General features: G+C 42.0%; 1 protein-coding gene across 4 annotated transcripts in view; it reads right to left on the bottom strand.

Moving 5' to 3' along the window:
* Positions 1–15,621, bottom strand: part of CARS2 (cysteinyl-tRNA synthetase 2, mitochondrial) — a 78,983-nt gene that overhangs the window by 28,696 nt on the left and 34,666 nt on the right. For 3 of the 4 annotated variants that reach the window (XM_064275225.1, XM_064275226.1, XM_064275228.1), the window contains 2 exons: positions 10,553–10,686; positions 6,008–6,075 (listed from right to left, as the gene is read on the bottom strand). In XM_064275225.1, coding sequence (XP_064131295.1) covers positions 6,008–6,075; positions 10,553–10,686 — 202 coding nt within the window. The remainder of the gene's footprint in view (positions 1–6,007; positions 6,076–10,552; positions 10,687–15,621) is intronic. The other variant, XM_064275227.1, reaches the window with a different exon arrangement.

Raw genomic sequence — 15,621 nt, 5'->3', positions numbered from 1 at the left:
CACCAGGGTTTCCAAATGGATGTCAGATGGCTTTATTTCAAGCAATTTTTCTCCCATTCAGAATTAATTGCAACATACGTTCACAAATCTATGTTAACTTTTCTCCAAAATCCCTACAGCATTAAAGGGTGTTGATTTTCCCCACTCTACAGTGCTCCTGGGGAGCTACAGTCGCACAAACACAGACATGAAATCCTGTCTTTCCAGAGCATTCCGTCTCAATGGACTGTTCCCTAACGATAACATAAAGGAAGGAAGGAAGACGTATTGTTATAAATACTTTATTACTCCTACGAATGCCTGAGTGACCACATTCTGATGCTAGTGTGATGAGGTCTCGAGTTATTACTGGCTTCCATGTATATTAATTTTTTATAACACGTTCCTGCTCTGTTCTTAAATCACTTAAGTTTCCACACTACTCTGGTTCCACCAACAGTGTGGCCGTGAGCCACTGCAGAGGGTGACATGTGAGAACAGCCGTGTAAGTTCGTGCTGCAGAGACCTCAGAATGAGGGAGGTGATCTGGAGAGCCCAGGCCAATGGGACACGCCTGTCCCTGCATGGCCAGCCACTGGTGACAGCATCAAGCGCGTCTGAGCACTGAGAACTCACAAGCGACCGGGCAATGAATGCCCGGCAGGAAGCCATCTGTCCGTCTGAGCCCTACGACCCCGCGCCGCGTCCAGTCTATCACTGGAGCCACCAGCAGGGAGAGGGGAGTGAACCCCCCGAGCCTCCGTCATGGCACAGGCCCTTGCTTACAGCCCACCACATAATGTAACGTATTGTTTTGTGACGTTGGTTGCCAACCCCACAACACGTCAACATTCCCTTCTCCACCTTGGGTTCCCTATTACCAGCTTTCCTGTTCTCTCCTACCTGCTCATCCTTATCCCTGGGCTGGTGTGCCCCTTTAGTCTTGTTTTGTTTTATAAATCTCTCTAATCTTTGACTAAAGGTTGAACCTCAGGGATGACTTCATTACGGGGCTAAAAGGGTGTCTGGGGGCCGGCCACACTTTCAGGGTTTCTCCAGTCTCTGTCAGACCATTAAGTCTTTTTTTTGGTGAGTTAGAATTTTTTTCCACATTTCTTCTCCAGCTCTGTCTGGGACCCTGAACTGTGATCCCTGTCAGAGCAGTCAGTGATGGTAGCCAGGCACCATCTAGTTATGCTGGACTCAGTCTGGTGGAGGCTGTGCTGGTTGTGGTCCCTTAGCCCTTCAGACTAATCTCCTTGCGTCTTTCGTTTTCCCATGCTCCAGACGGGGTGAGACCCGTGGAGTATCTTAGATGGCTGCTCTCAAGCTTTTAAGATCCCAGATGCTACTCACCAAAGTAGTGTCTTTATAAACTGTTACGCCAGTTGAGCTAGATGTTCCCTGAGACTATTGTCCCCACAACCTTCAGCCCAGCAGTTCGGTCCCTCAGGGAGTTTGGACGTGACGTGTCTACGGAGCTTCCGTGACCTTGCCTCGAACAAGTTGTGCTCGCTTCCCCAGTACTGTATGCTGTCATACCTTTCACCAAAGTTACCATTTATCTATTGTCTATTTAGTGTTTTTCCATCCCCACTCTTCCCTTCCCTTGTAACCATCAAAGATTGTTTCTTTTTATGTGTAAACCTTTTTATGAGTTTTTGCAGTAAGGTCTCATACGATATTTGTCCTTTTGTGATTGACTTATTTCAAGCAACATAATACCCTCCAGATTCGTCCATGCTGTGAGATGCTTTACAGATTCATTGTTGCTCTTCATTGTTCAGCAGTACTCCATCCTGTGTGTGGGCCATCCTGTGTGTGGGCCATCCTGTGTGTGTGCCATCCTGTGTGTGTGCCACAGTTTGTTTATCCATTATCTGTTGATGGGCATCCAGGTTGCTTCCATCTTTTTGCTATTGCGGAGAGTGCCGCAGTGAGCATGGTTGTGCATATATCTATTTGTGTGATGGCTTTTATTTCTCTAGAACATATTCCTAGGAGTGGGATTGCTGGATCATATGGTATTTCTATTTCTAGCTTTCTAAGGAAGTGCCATATCATTTTCCAAAATGGTTGTACCATTTTGCACTCCGACCAACAGTGTGTAAGAGTTCCAGCCTCCCCACAGCCTTTGAAGCATTTGTTATTTTCTGGGTTTTTTTCCATCTGTAGCTATTTTTATTTTGTATTTTCTTTAGGCTAGCCTGCACTTGTCCTTTGCTCATTTTTACTTGACGATATTAAGCTATTGCCCCAATTGTTAGGATTTTTTTCAATTTTGTCTTTTTATTCCCATTTACTGGTTTCTATCAGACGAGTGCTTTTTCTGCGAATCCTCGTTATTTTGAGAACCATTCACTGGATTTTTATAGTTGTCTGCATGAAAACTCTTAATTCTTTCTGCTTAAAGGAGGCTGAAAAGAGCCTGAACTTTAGAGTCCTGATATGGGTTCAAAACCTTGCTTTACTAATTTTGGGGTTATGATTTAGGACTAGTTACCAGACTGCTCTAAGCCTTAGTTTTCTCCTTCTCTAAAATGCAGTAATAACACCCACTTCTGTAAACCTACATCCAAAGTACAATAAAAATAATTAATAAATATATATGTGTGTAAATTAGACGTAACTAATAAAGAAACGGAAATTTAAAATCAAGATGCCATCTTTCACCAAATAACAAGAAAAATATTTAACTGATTAGGATTCTTCTAACCTGCTGTTGTAAGGGAACTGGGAAACGGACATTTTATACACTGTTAGCGGGGAATATAAACTGGTATTTATTGCTAAATTATCAGAATCTGTACCCAAAGCAAGAAGCCCAGGTGGCACTGTAGTTAAGTGCTCGGCTGCTAACTGAAAGGTCAGGGGTTGGAACCCACCAGCCGCTCTGCAGAAGAAAGAAGTGACCATCTGCTTCCAGAAAGATTACAGCCTTGGAAATCCTATGGGGCAGGTCTACTCTCCTGTAGGGTCGCTGAGTCAGAATCGACTCGATGGTGTCCAAGGCAGTTTGAATGTGCATATCGTCAGGCACTCAATTCTACCTCAAGATATTTACCCCAAGGAACTAATCGCTGGTGTTGCCGTTGTTAGCTGGTGCTGAGTCCGCCTGGTCCTGTGCCGTCCCCATGATCTGCTGCAGATCAGGCCATTGTAATCCACATGGTTTTCTTTGGCTGATTTTTAGAACAGATCACCAATCCTTTCTTCCTAGTCTGAGTGTGGGAGCTCTGCTGAAAACTGGTCGGCATCACAGCAACACGTAAGATCCCAGTGACAGACGGGTGGTGGCTGCACATCCGGGGAACTGGCCAGGAACTGAATAAAGCTAACCCTTAGATGTGCATGAGTGTTCAGCCAGAGGATATTCATCACAGTGTTGTAGGATACAGAATACGAGTCTCGTAACAGTTCAACAATACAGCAGTAATTAAATTATTTATACCACTATGATGAGCCATTTAACGTCATTAAAAGTAATACTGCTGATAAATTAAAAAAAGAAAAGAAATATACAAAAAATGTTAATGGAAGCATTTACTTGTAAACAGCCAAAAACTGGGTCGGGGAGGGGGGAATCCATGAAGTTTAAAATGAATAAATACATTGTCCTATTTAAAAAAAAAAGGGAATGCTGACTTGGCAACTTCTATGAAAACGTTAAAATGCACCCACCCTCACAGAAAATTTGATGTGACTTAAGTGACCATTAAAAGGGTTGTTTAAATTAATTAAAATACACCCATGTAATGGACTACTATATAGCTATTTAAAAGAATGAAAGACTCCAAGAGCAGAAAACTGACCAATCCAAGGACTGATTAAGTGAAAACAGCAAGTGCAAAATAGTGCTACCATCTGTTCGAAAAGAAAAAACGAGGAATATATTTATAGAGTTACATAAACACACACACATACTTTGACTCATAAGAAACTGGTAATACTGCTTTGGGGGAGACAAACCAGACAACGGGGGACACGGCTGGGAAGATCTGCTCTTCACATTTTGTATCTTCGTATTTTTACACTATGTCTTGTCTGTATTATACAAACTTTCTGCAAGAAAATATATTAATTCTATCATCAGATTAAAACATTAAACTGTTAAAATGGCAAGGTGGAGAACAGTGTATGTTGTATATTCTACCTCATGTAAGAATTTATGTATATATTTTCTTATTTTTGTAAAATAAACCCTGGGAGGATAACCTAGACACAAGGATGAGGTGCAAGAGGTACACAGAAGGGAGCTAAGCGAGACTTCTTTACAGTGTTCACTAGTAAATCCTGTAAACACTTGGCATATTTTAAAAATAAAAGTAAACCAAAAAGGGGGGAGTGGATACCATCAAATTGGAAAAAAACTGAACAAACGAGCCTGTGCAATAAAGAGAAAACCAGCACACAGAGAGAACAGTTACTTTAAGAGACTCTCAAGCATATACTGTGACCACACACATAACCTCACCCAGGTATGTTCCATGAGAAAAAGGAAATACAAGCCCAAAAAAGCTAACATTCAAAATGGCAGAGTAGGAAGCTCGAGGGGTTGGTCCCTCCATCCAAACAGCAATTGAACTGAAAAGAGCAACTATTTCAGAACTCTGCAGTCTGATCAGACAATGTTATCAACCGGGGGAAGAGCCTCATGACAGGGGAGGCTCCGCATCTTTCCTAGATAAGTCACACAGGCCAACCGGCCACCACCCCATTCCTCAGCCCGGCTGCAGCAGTGGGGGCAGCTGCCATGGTCCTAGAACACCTGGCTGGTGCCCTCGCAGCCATTAGGGACCGTGTCCTCCAGGGACCCGATCGGTACAGACTGCCGCAGTCCTGACCCTCTCACAGCAGTGGCTACTCCCAGCGGCAACAACTTAAAGGACCAGCACACTGTTTTTTTTTTTTTTTCTTCTTGTTTTTTGGTGAACTTTGTCAGGCTGACTGCAGAAATAACAGAAAGAAACTTCAACGACCACACACAACTGGAATATACACTTTGCAAACAAAGATGGGAGAAGTCCATTAACAGATGAGTGCAACCTTCATCGAGTAACAGCAGGAATCCCTGAGGGGAGATTAGATTCCCAGAGCTACTACAACCCAGGACGTCCAGTTCTCAAAGAATTATGAAACATACAGAGAAGTGGGAGAGTGTGGCCCAATCACAAAATGCATTTGACAGAAACCATTCCTGAGGAAGCCCAGACATCTGAGTTACTAGTCAAAGACATTAAATTGGCTGTCTTAAACATCCTCACTGAACTAAAGAAAACCATGGATGAAGAACTAAAGAAAGTTAGGAACACGCATGGACAAAATGAGAAAGTCAATAAAGATACAGAAATTACACAAAGGAACCAAACAGAAATTCTGGTGCTCGAGAGAACATTAACTCAAGTGAAAAATTTACCAGAGGGGTTCAACAGCAGATTAGAACAGGCAGGTGAGAGGAGGATCAACGAGAGTGAACATAAGACAATACAGATTATCAAGTCTGGGAGCAGAAAGAAAAAAAGAACGAAGAAAAATGAACAGAGCCTGAGGCACTTGTGGGACGCCATCAAGCATACCAACACACGTAGTATCACAGGAGTCCTACAAGGAGCAGACAGAAAGAAGGGGAGGAAAAAATATCTCCAGAAGTAACAGCAGCCTAGCACTTAACCCTCTGTGCCACCAGGGCTCCTTTTTAAAACAAGGAAGACTCACTGGTTTAAATTGGCAGGTAGGAAAGGCAGGTTAGGGCTAAGGGAAAATGGGTTGGAGTATTCAAAGAATCAGAGACTTCGTGGTTCTCACTCTATACGTTAAGCCTTTACAGCAGATCCGGCAAATCATCAGCGACTCAGAAAATATAAAAAGCACAGTGAGCGTCTTCGAAGGATAATGGAAAAATCTGGAAATGAATCATGCTGATGGTTGACCAACATGAACACAAATGCCACTGATCTGTGCGTGTGAAGAACATTTTATAAACCTATACATGTGCCACAGTGAAATAGTCATTTTAAAAGCACATTACCTTAATTGTAATGTAGTTTTTTAATGATTTGGACATTTTTTCTTCTTTGCCTTTAACGTGCAAATGCCCTAAAATAAAAACAAAATCATTAATTCTGAAGTGGGTGGGAAGAAGGCAACTCTTCTATCCACAGAGGAAGAGAAGTGCTCCTCAAACTTGGCTGCAGTAAGCCACATGCCAATCTCGTTCACGCATCACCATAAAATACTTAATAACCTTTGCATTCTGTAATATTTAAAAGCCCACATATATACTGATATACAAGTTTCTCCTCAAAAATTTTCATCCACATTTGGCCCCCCGGGAAGATGTAACAGACATCTGTGTTTGTTCTATGGCTTCAGGGACACCCAGCACCATGCTGGGGGCAGGTGGGGGGACAAGGACCCCTGGTACATGGCGGCCACCACTGGCTTACTCAGAACTCAGACAAGGATATATAACTATGACACTGAGAGCAACACTTCGTATTTTTTCCATTTCCTGTAATTTTAGAAACATCTGAAGAAATGACAAATTTTTCATTTCACCAACAAGGCAACAGTAATAAAAGCTTGCTTACAGTTGTTCAAAATTGTGGAACTGAGCTTGCAGATCTCTGAGTATGATCGATTTAGATTTTTTTATTATAGTTTGTTTTCACAGGTTTATCAAGACGGTGATATTATTTCAACTCCTATATATAAAAGAGAGGAGAAAAACCACACTATTTAAGGACCTTCTAAACCTGAGCCTGGAATTCTTTGTTGTTGTTGTTAAGTGCCACCATCTCAGTTCCAGCTCACAGTGATCCTACGTACAACAGAAAGAAACACTGCCCAGTCCTGTGCCATCCTTACAATTGCTGCTTGAGCCCACTGTTACAGCTACTGTCAGTCCTTCTCCTTGAGGGTCTTCCTCTTTTTCGCTGACCCTACACCTTACCAAGCATGATGTCCTTCTCCAGGGACTGGTCCCTCCTCATAACATGTCCAAACTACTCGAGACGAAGTCTCTTTAGCCTCATCTCTAAGGAGCATTCTGGCCGTACATCTTCCAAGACAGATTTGTTTGTTCTTCTGACAGACCATGGTATATATTCAATATTCTTCACCAACACCGTAACTCAATGGCATCAATTCTTCAGTCTTCCTTATTCACCGTCCAGCTTTTGCATGCACATGAGGCGACTGAAAATACCGTGGCGTGCGTAAGGAGCACCTCAGTCCTCAAAGTGATATCCTTGCTTTTAACACTTTAAAGAGGTCTTTTGCAGCAGATTCGCTCAGTGCAATGCGTTGTTTGACTTCTTGACTGCTGCCTCCATGGGTGTTAATTGTGGATCCAAGTAAAAAGAAATCCTTGACAACTTTAATATTTTCTTCATTTATCATGATGTTGCTTATGGGTTCAGCTGTGAGGATTTTTGTTTTCTTTATATTGAGGTGTAATCCACACTGAAGGCTGTGGTCTTTGATCTTCCACAGTAAGTACTTCAAGTTCTCTTTGCTTTCAACAAACAAGGCTGTGTCATCTGCATATTGCAGGTTGTTAATGAGTCTTCCTCCAATCCTGATGCCGTGTTCTTCTTCATATGGTCCAGCTTCTCAGATTATTTGCTCAGCAGACAGACTGAATAAGTATGGTGAAAGGATACAACCCTGACGCACACCCTTCCCGATTTTAAGCCACGCACTGTTCGAACAACTATTCAAACAACTGCCTTTTCGCCTATGTACAGATTCCATACGAGCACAATTAAGTGTTGTGGAATTCCCATTCTTCAAAATGTTATCCATAATTTGTTATGATCCACACAGTTGGGTGGCGTTGCACAGTCAATAAAACTATGAATTGTGGAATTCTTCTGAGACCGTATTTTTAAAAGATTTATTTCCAAGCAAGGGTGTTTCCTAACAGAAAATCCTTGTTTACTGACACTACTTCAAAAATAAGGGTGGTTCAAGGTTAAGTTTTTTTTTCTTTTTCTGAAAACTGGTTAAAATGTAGCTTCCAAAAAGAAATACAAACCTGAATAAATAATTCTATACAACATGTCATATACACCACCCCAAAATCCACTGCCATCAAGCAATTTCAACTTATAGCGACCCTACAGGACAGAGTAGAACTGCCCCACCGAGTTCCCAAGGAGCAGCTGGTAGATTGGAACTGCCGACCTTTTTTGGTTAGCAGCCAAGCTCTTAACCATTGAGCCAACAGGGCTCCCATATACACCAACCACAATTAGATTTTATTTTTAATGGACAACATCTGGAAAACAAAACACACCTGACTACTTAACACTATCTCCCAGCCCATTAGGAAAAAATGTATTAATTCTCTTACGTGTCAGGAGACACGGTTGTTTTTTCCAGGATAGGGCTGAAGTGGAACGAAGAAGATTCTAATTGTCTTAACAAGGAGTAACAGTCATCATAACAAAAACACCAACAAAAAACCCTTTCCCGTTCCCATGTTGCAAGGTAAACAAAGCCTGCTGCTTTATATACACCAAATACCTCTTTACTATCTCACAAGGGTTGAAGAAGTCCAAGCATTAGTACTGCTAAGTTATCTTTTTTGATCCCTGGATCCACAATCTGCTCAAGGACTTTACTATGTTCCATTTTCTTAACCAACTATAACCCACTCAAGAGAATTAATCAACGGACAGTAGGAGCATCTGCAGAGGACTGACCCTGAAAGGTTTCAGATAGTGAATACGGCAACGTGGGTTACCGAATCTGAGACAAGGGCTACAAATATCTCCATTACTGAGATGCAGCTCTTCAGACCAAAGACCCACAATCATTTCCTCCAACAGGCTCTGTTCACATTTACTCTGCTAAGGATAAAATTCAGAAGTCCTCACACCAGAGGAGAACAGACTTTGTTTCACAGGATTTCTAAAGTGAAGCGTGGGCAGCTGGCTGTTGACATACGATGGGTTCTCTGAGAAGTCATTTTTCCAACACTTTCCCACACAGGCTGGGTCCATCTCCCCTACCCTCATAAGCACCAGCTGAAATCAAAGGTAAGACTGTCAGGCTTTCAGCCTTCTATTTTGGGAAATCCACCTAGCAAGATACATCACTGGCAGAAATAAAGTGGATTTTGGCAACTCTTGAGCTCTATCCAAGGAAATGAATTGGAATACTAGGTAACAGCTATTAAGTCCATAAACATAGCTACTCAGCCAGCTTTGTTTCTGTTTTATTTTTAGGCGACTTGGAGGCATTACAGAAATGAGCTGGTCACTACAAAGAACTGAGATCTTGAGACACCGTGAGAGACACACACAGCAATGGTTGGATGGAACGCGCTTTGCAGTCCCCTGGGCTCCCAAGGGTAAGCTTGGGGTGCAAAGAAAAGACGGAAGTGAGTATACTCTGGGGCAAGCAGCCTGGTCTTCTTTACTTCCATGAAGAAACTCAAACGAGCCCTTAGTGTAGAGTTCATAGAATCTAATGCATACGATAAAAATGGGACACCTCTGCATTTTATATTACCCCGGCAAAGGGTTTTGTAATGGTGAGAACCTAATTTTCTTAATTCAAAAACATACAGAATAATAACTGTAACTTGCTATACTTTAAACGTTGATTGCTTTCATTTCCAAACCCTGTCACTAACCAGGAGCCCTGGTGGTGCACTGGTTAAGAGCTACGGCTGCTAACTAAAAGGTCGGGAGTTCAAATCCACCAGCTGCTCCTTGGAAAGTCTATGGGGCAGTTCTACTCTGTCCTATACGGTTGCTATGAGTTGGAATTGACTCGACGGCAAGTCTGATTTTGGTTTATCACTAACACTAACAGTCTTTATCTTCCTTCTTCTCAAACACCTGAAGCGTCCCTTCCAAAAAAGATAATAAGACTGCTTAATTCTGGCCCCATGCCCTTTATCACAATCTGTACACATGAATCTTCCTGTGAACCAAAGTAAATTTCAAAACTGCTATGCTAAAGATACCACTTGTTTCGTAATGTCGTATCTGCTTTTGAGAACTGACGGCTGGTGTTAACTGATTATGTTCTTTCTGAATAATGAAACAAAAGATAGTGTGACAGACATGTTATGGTGACCTTACTAGAGCTTAAAAAAAAAAAAAAAAACGAAACCCATTGCCGGCCAGATGATTCCAACTCATAGCGACCCTATAGGACAGAGTAGGACTGCCCCACAGCGTTTCCAAGGAGCCCCTGGTGGATTCAAACTGCTGACCTTTTGGTTAGCAGCCGTAGTTGCTAATATAGCACATTCAAAATTACTATTAGATCACACCACTCAAAATTGCTGAAGTTTTTATTTGAAAGGAACTTAAACAGAACAGCAGTGTAAAACACCTTCTATATTCTAGTCAATTGATATTTCAGTTCCAAAAACGCATGTTTGTTATTTCAATCTGAGGGAAGCTCATTTTCAATGGACCGAAATTCATAAAATAATTTAAGAGAGAAATCCATTTCTGAACCTGTACGTTTACCTATGTATTTCCTAATGAAGCTGTTTTACCAATACAGACAGAATCCAAATAGAACAAACTAACTCGAAGCCATCACTTACCAGAATGCAGAAAATAATTTCCCCATTGCTTGCACTGATGGAAGGCCTCACACTGCGCGATTTCATTTTCGTGATGCGGAAAAGCTAAATCGATCCCACCCGAGTGGATATCCAATTGACTTCCAAATATCAAACTGCAAGAAACAGCACCGTAGTGAATTAATTCACTCGAATAACATATTCTTCCAAACTGTATTTTATATTTAATCCTGCCGGCTTTTTTTACGCAATGAAAAAAAAAATCTCAATTTTAAATCAATTTGCATGATTATTTAACTGATGGAAATTTAAAATTGAAATTCTATTTTTACTTCCTCGTAAAGTCCCTAATCCACAGCTTTTCCTCCTACTAAACTTTGCTTCAGACACAATACATGGTTGAAAAACACAAAACTGCCTCTTCTCACTCTCAGTAAGAGTTTAGCGGGCTTTCTGTTTAACAAGAGGTGGAAATATGAAATAATGACATTTTCTATTGTCTTTTGAAAATTTATCTAATTGTTGTATGTGAATAACAAGGCAATAGGATTTAAGGCAATATATTTCAGTTGTGGGCATTTCTCCTCTAACGTTACGCTCTCCACCCCCGGAAAACCTCGTAGTCTACAAACCTCGCACCACGATCGACACGGCTGGTAGGAGAGCCGGGGCTGGGCAGACCACTCGGAACCCGTGCTGCCACCAGAGCACTCGTGAAAACCCAGCTCATACCTGTTCACCATGAATGCTGCCACCAGAGCACTCGTGAAAACCCAGCTCGTACCTGTTCACCATGAATGCTGCCACCAGAGCACTCGTGAAAACACGGCTCATACCTGTTCACCATGAATGCTGCCACCAGAGCACTCGTGAAAACACAGCTCGTACCTGTTCACCATGAATGCTGCCACCAGAGCACTCGTGAAAACACAGCTCGTACCTGTTCACCATGAATGCTGCCACCAGAGCACTCGTGAAAACACGGCTCATACCTGTTCACCATGAATGCTGCCACCAGAGCACTCGTGAAAACACAGCTCGTACCTGTTCACCATGAATGCTGCCACCAGAGCACTCGTGAAAACACAGCTCGTACCTGTTCACCATGAATGCTGCCACCAGAGCACTCGTGAAAACACAGCTCGTACCTGTTCACCATGAATGCTGCCACCAGAGCACTCGTGAAAACACAGCTCGTACCTGTTCACCATGAATGCTGCCACCAGAGCACTCGTGAAAACACGGCTCATACCTGTTCACCATGAATGCTGCCACCAGAGCACTCGTGAAAACACAGCTCGTACCTGTTCACCATGAATGGGTCAGGCTGACTAGAGGCTGTTTCAGAAAAAGCTAAAGATGCAAAAACCAACACGGTGGGGATGCTGGCTCCTGGAAACTTAGGCAGCACAGATGGACCTGGGGCTCTAGGCACTGGAGGAAACGCACCCTCCACCAGTGGAGGCCCGGCAGGGCGGGGATGCAGTCGGACATTCTTTAATTTCCTTAAAATAGTTTAAGGAAGGCCGCCACCGCCAGCTGAGGTTCTTCCTTTTCCGCTGAGGCCGCAGCTCTGCTCCCCTGGCCAGGGAGAAGTGCAGGTGCACCGGCCACGTCTCAGCAGCAGACCAGGCCATACGCTATTTTTACATCTTTAGTGGTGGGTGTTAGAGTACCTCTAAAATCACTTAAAATTCAAAATGCTATGAAGGAGAGAACGATTATCTCTGTGAGGTGACAGAGACGGAATTTGGAAGGAGTATACAAGAAACCTGAGTTTTACTTGTGACGATCAATTCATTTTTCAAAAAAGATCTGAAGCAAATAATGTTAAGGTTGAACAAAGATCAACTGTGGGTGTTCACTACACCAGGCTACTCTCGGCTGTGTGGTAGAATTCTTTTAAAAGAAGAGAAAAGCTGAGGAGAAATAAAAGTCTACTTTCATAGTTTAGGTTTTTCAACAAACATAAATTATTTAATAACGTTACATCTGAAACTTACTAAATGTTTTCTTCCTACTTCAGAGAAATGATCCGAATCTAAAAAATAAATATCTTAAGGGGGAGTGTGCTGTCACGTTACAAGGACTGAATCTCCTAAGGGGGAGTGTGCTGTCACGTTACAAGGACTGAATCTCCTAAGGGGGAGTGTGCTGTCACGTTACAAGGACTGAATCTCCTGAGGGGGAGCGTGCTGTCACGTTACAAGGACTGAATCTCCTGAGGGGGAGTGTGCTGTCACGTTACCAGGACTGAATCTCCTGAGGGGGAGTGTGCTGTCACGTTACAAGGACTGAATCTCCTGAGGGGGAGTGTGCTGTCACGTTACAAGGACTGAATCTCCTAAGGGGGAGTGTGCTGTCACGTTACAAGGACTGAATCTCCTAAGGGGGAGTGTGCTGTCACGTTACAAGGATCGCAACTACTGTCACATAACAATATGTGTATGCATTTTTGTATAAGAAATTAACTTGAGGTGTAACCTTTCACCTAAAGCACAATTAAAAGAAAAAATAAAAAGAAATATCCTTTGGCAACTCAATTGTTATCCTACAGTCTGCTGTTAAACCAGTAAGCATTTACAAATATATATATGACTGAGGGCTGGCTGTAGCTTTGTTTTTTACTTTTTAATGAAAAACTAGACCCACGCTTCACACTAACATTAGCGTTTGATGACTCAGGAATTACTGGATCCATTTCCAAACGAACCGCCGGTGAGGGTGGCACGGAGCAGCTGTAGGGAAAGGCTGGACTTCCTGCTGGGTCTTAAACAGAATGAAGAAACTCTCGACAGGCAAGTAGCGGTGACCGAGGCATTCCTGCTGAAAGACCAGGCTGGACCCTAAGTAGGCTGAAAACTAGACCAGTTTTGGGTCAGTGGATGAGACACGAGGAGGAACACAGACTTCCGACAGGGGGTAATCAGCCCTGTTAACGCATGTTTACACCTAACCAGATGACAGACGGCACCCCATACAACGGCTGATCTAAAACTGACTGGATTTGTTTACTTAAGAGCAGCTTATCAAGGGGCCCTGGTGGCACAGTGGTTAACCTTTCAGCTGCTAACCAAGAGGTCGCCAGTTTGAAACCACAAGCCACTCTGTGGGAGAAAGATGTGGCAGTCGGCTTCCGTAAAGATTACAGCCTTGGAAACCCTATGAGGAGGTTCTACTCTGTCCTGTAGGGTCTCCATGAGTCTGAATCGACTCCGTGGCAATGAGTATATTAACATATAGAATATCACAGCCATAAAGTTTAAACAACGGTGTAAATGAGTTAAAACATTAGAATATTCACGCAAATATTTTATTTTAAAATTTAAATAGAAACGAAATTAAATATATATAATTGTTAAGAAACACACAGTGGCTTAAAATGTAATCAAGATTTCAACAAATTTCAGAATGTTCCGGTCATATAAATGCGACGTTAATTACTTTGGCTACGGCGTGCCTCTGTTGCTGATGCTGTGGTCGTTGCTGAGCTTGTTTAGGTTAAAACTTCTGTAATGATGCACCTCAGAAATACACCAGAAGCACTGCTACCACTAACAACCCGGTCAAAACAGTCACGGTGAAGGGTATGAGGACGTTCATTGCACTTACATTTCAGATTTTCTATAATTAAAAATTTTTCAAACTAAAAAATGCAGAAAATACCTAGGACCCAGATCTCTGTTTCCAAACACTATTCTTCACTAAAAGAAACTAGGGCTCTTTGAAGAATGGCTGATTCTATTAGTGGGGCAAGAAGGTACAATGTGAGCGCAGGGTACCTTGTGTCAAAAAACAAAAGACGTGCTTGAGAATAATGGGGATGTATCAGAAGCACACAGGTAGCAGCCTGAAGGGGCAAACTGGGAACAATCTGAGCATCAAAATAAATAACCACAGTTAACAGATATAACCGAGTGAATGAAGTAAACATCCACATGCCCACACTGATATAAACAAATAAGCAAACAAACAAACAAGGGCAGGTCCTTCCTCACAGCGAATCTCAGCTAATAGACGAGAAATGACAGAACTTCAAAAATCACTTTTTGAAGACCACCATAGTAATAATTAACGCAGGCAAGAATCATCAACAGAGGCTAAAATGACTCCATAAAAGTTTCCTGAGAACAAGATATTTATATAGCCTCAATTATTAATTAACTACAAGGAAACCCTGCTGGCGCAGTGGTTAAGAACTTGGACACTAACGAAAAGGTCAGCAGTTCAAATCTACCGTGCACTCCTTGGAAACCCTGTGATACAGTTGTACCCTGTGCTACAGGGTCGCCATGAGTCAGAATCGACTCGACAGCAACGGATTTTTTATTAATTATAAAGGGAAAAACACTAAATTTATAGTGTAGAAACCTGAAGACACCACATTAACCAAATGAAGTAAAAGTTACCACCACCAGTAACGGGACAAACTGACACTGTGTATTTGTAGTGCAATGCACTGGAAATACGGCATTGCTTCTGTATTACTGCCCCAGATGCCCACCTCGGATCTAATCAAGCAGAACCATCAGGCAGACCCAAACCAAGGAGCACTGTGCAAAAAAACTGGCCTGCCTGCTTCAAAAATGTGATGGTTATAGAATATAAGAAAAGACTAAGGAAAAAGGCCAAACAAGCTGAAAAAAGAAAATAATAAAAATTAGAGCAGAAATTAATAGAGAATAGGACAAAAAAGAAAATCAATGAAAATAAAAGTTATTTCTTTGAAGAGATGACTCAAATTGCTAAAGTCAAAAATAAGAGAGGAGGCATTACTACTGACCTTATAGAAAGAAACAAAGCATTATAAGACAGCATTATCAACAACTGTATGCCAACAAATTAAATAACACAGATGAAATGTGCAAACTGCTGGAAAGACACAAAGTACTGAAACTGACTCGAGAAGAAATAGAAACCCTGAATAGGCAAGAGACTGAATAAGTAATTTTCAAACTTCCCACGAAGAAAAGCCCAGGCAGCTTCACCACATAATTCTACCAAATATCCAAAGAAGCATTAATACCAATTCTTCAGAAAGTCTTCTAAAGCTAGAACTTATTCCAACTTACTCTAGGAAGCCAGTACTA

The sequence above is a fragment of the Loxodonta africana genome, chromosome 23 (assembly GCF_030014295.1).
Source record: "Loxodonta africana isolate mLoxAfr1 chromosome 23, mLoxAfr1.hap2, whole genome shotgun sequence".
NCBI lineage: Eukaryota > Metazoa > Chordata > Mammalia > Proboscidea > Elephantidae > Loxodonta > Loxodonta africana.
The sequence above is the reverse complement of the archived record's forward strand: the minus strand, read 5'-3'. Positions and strand labels throughout refer to the sequence as shown.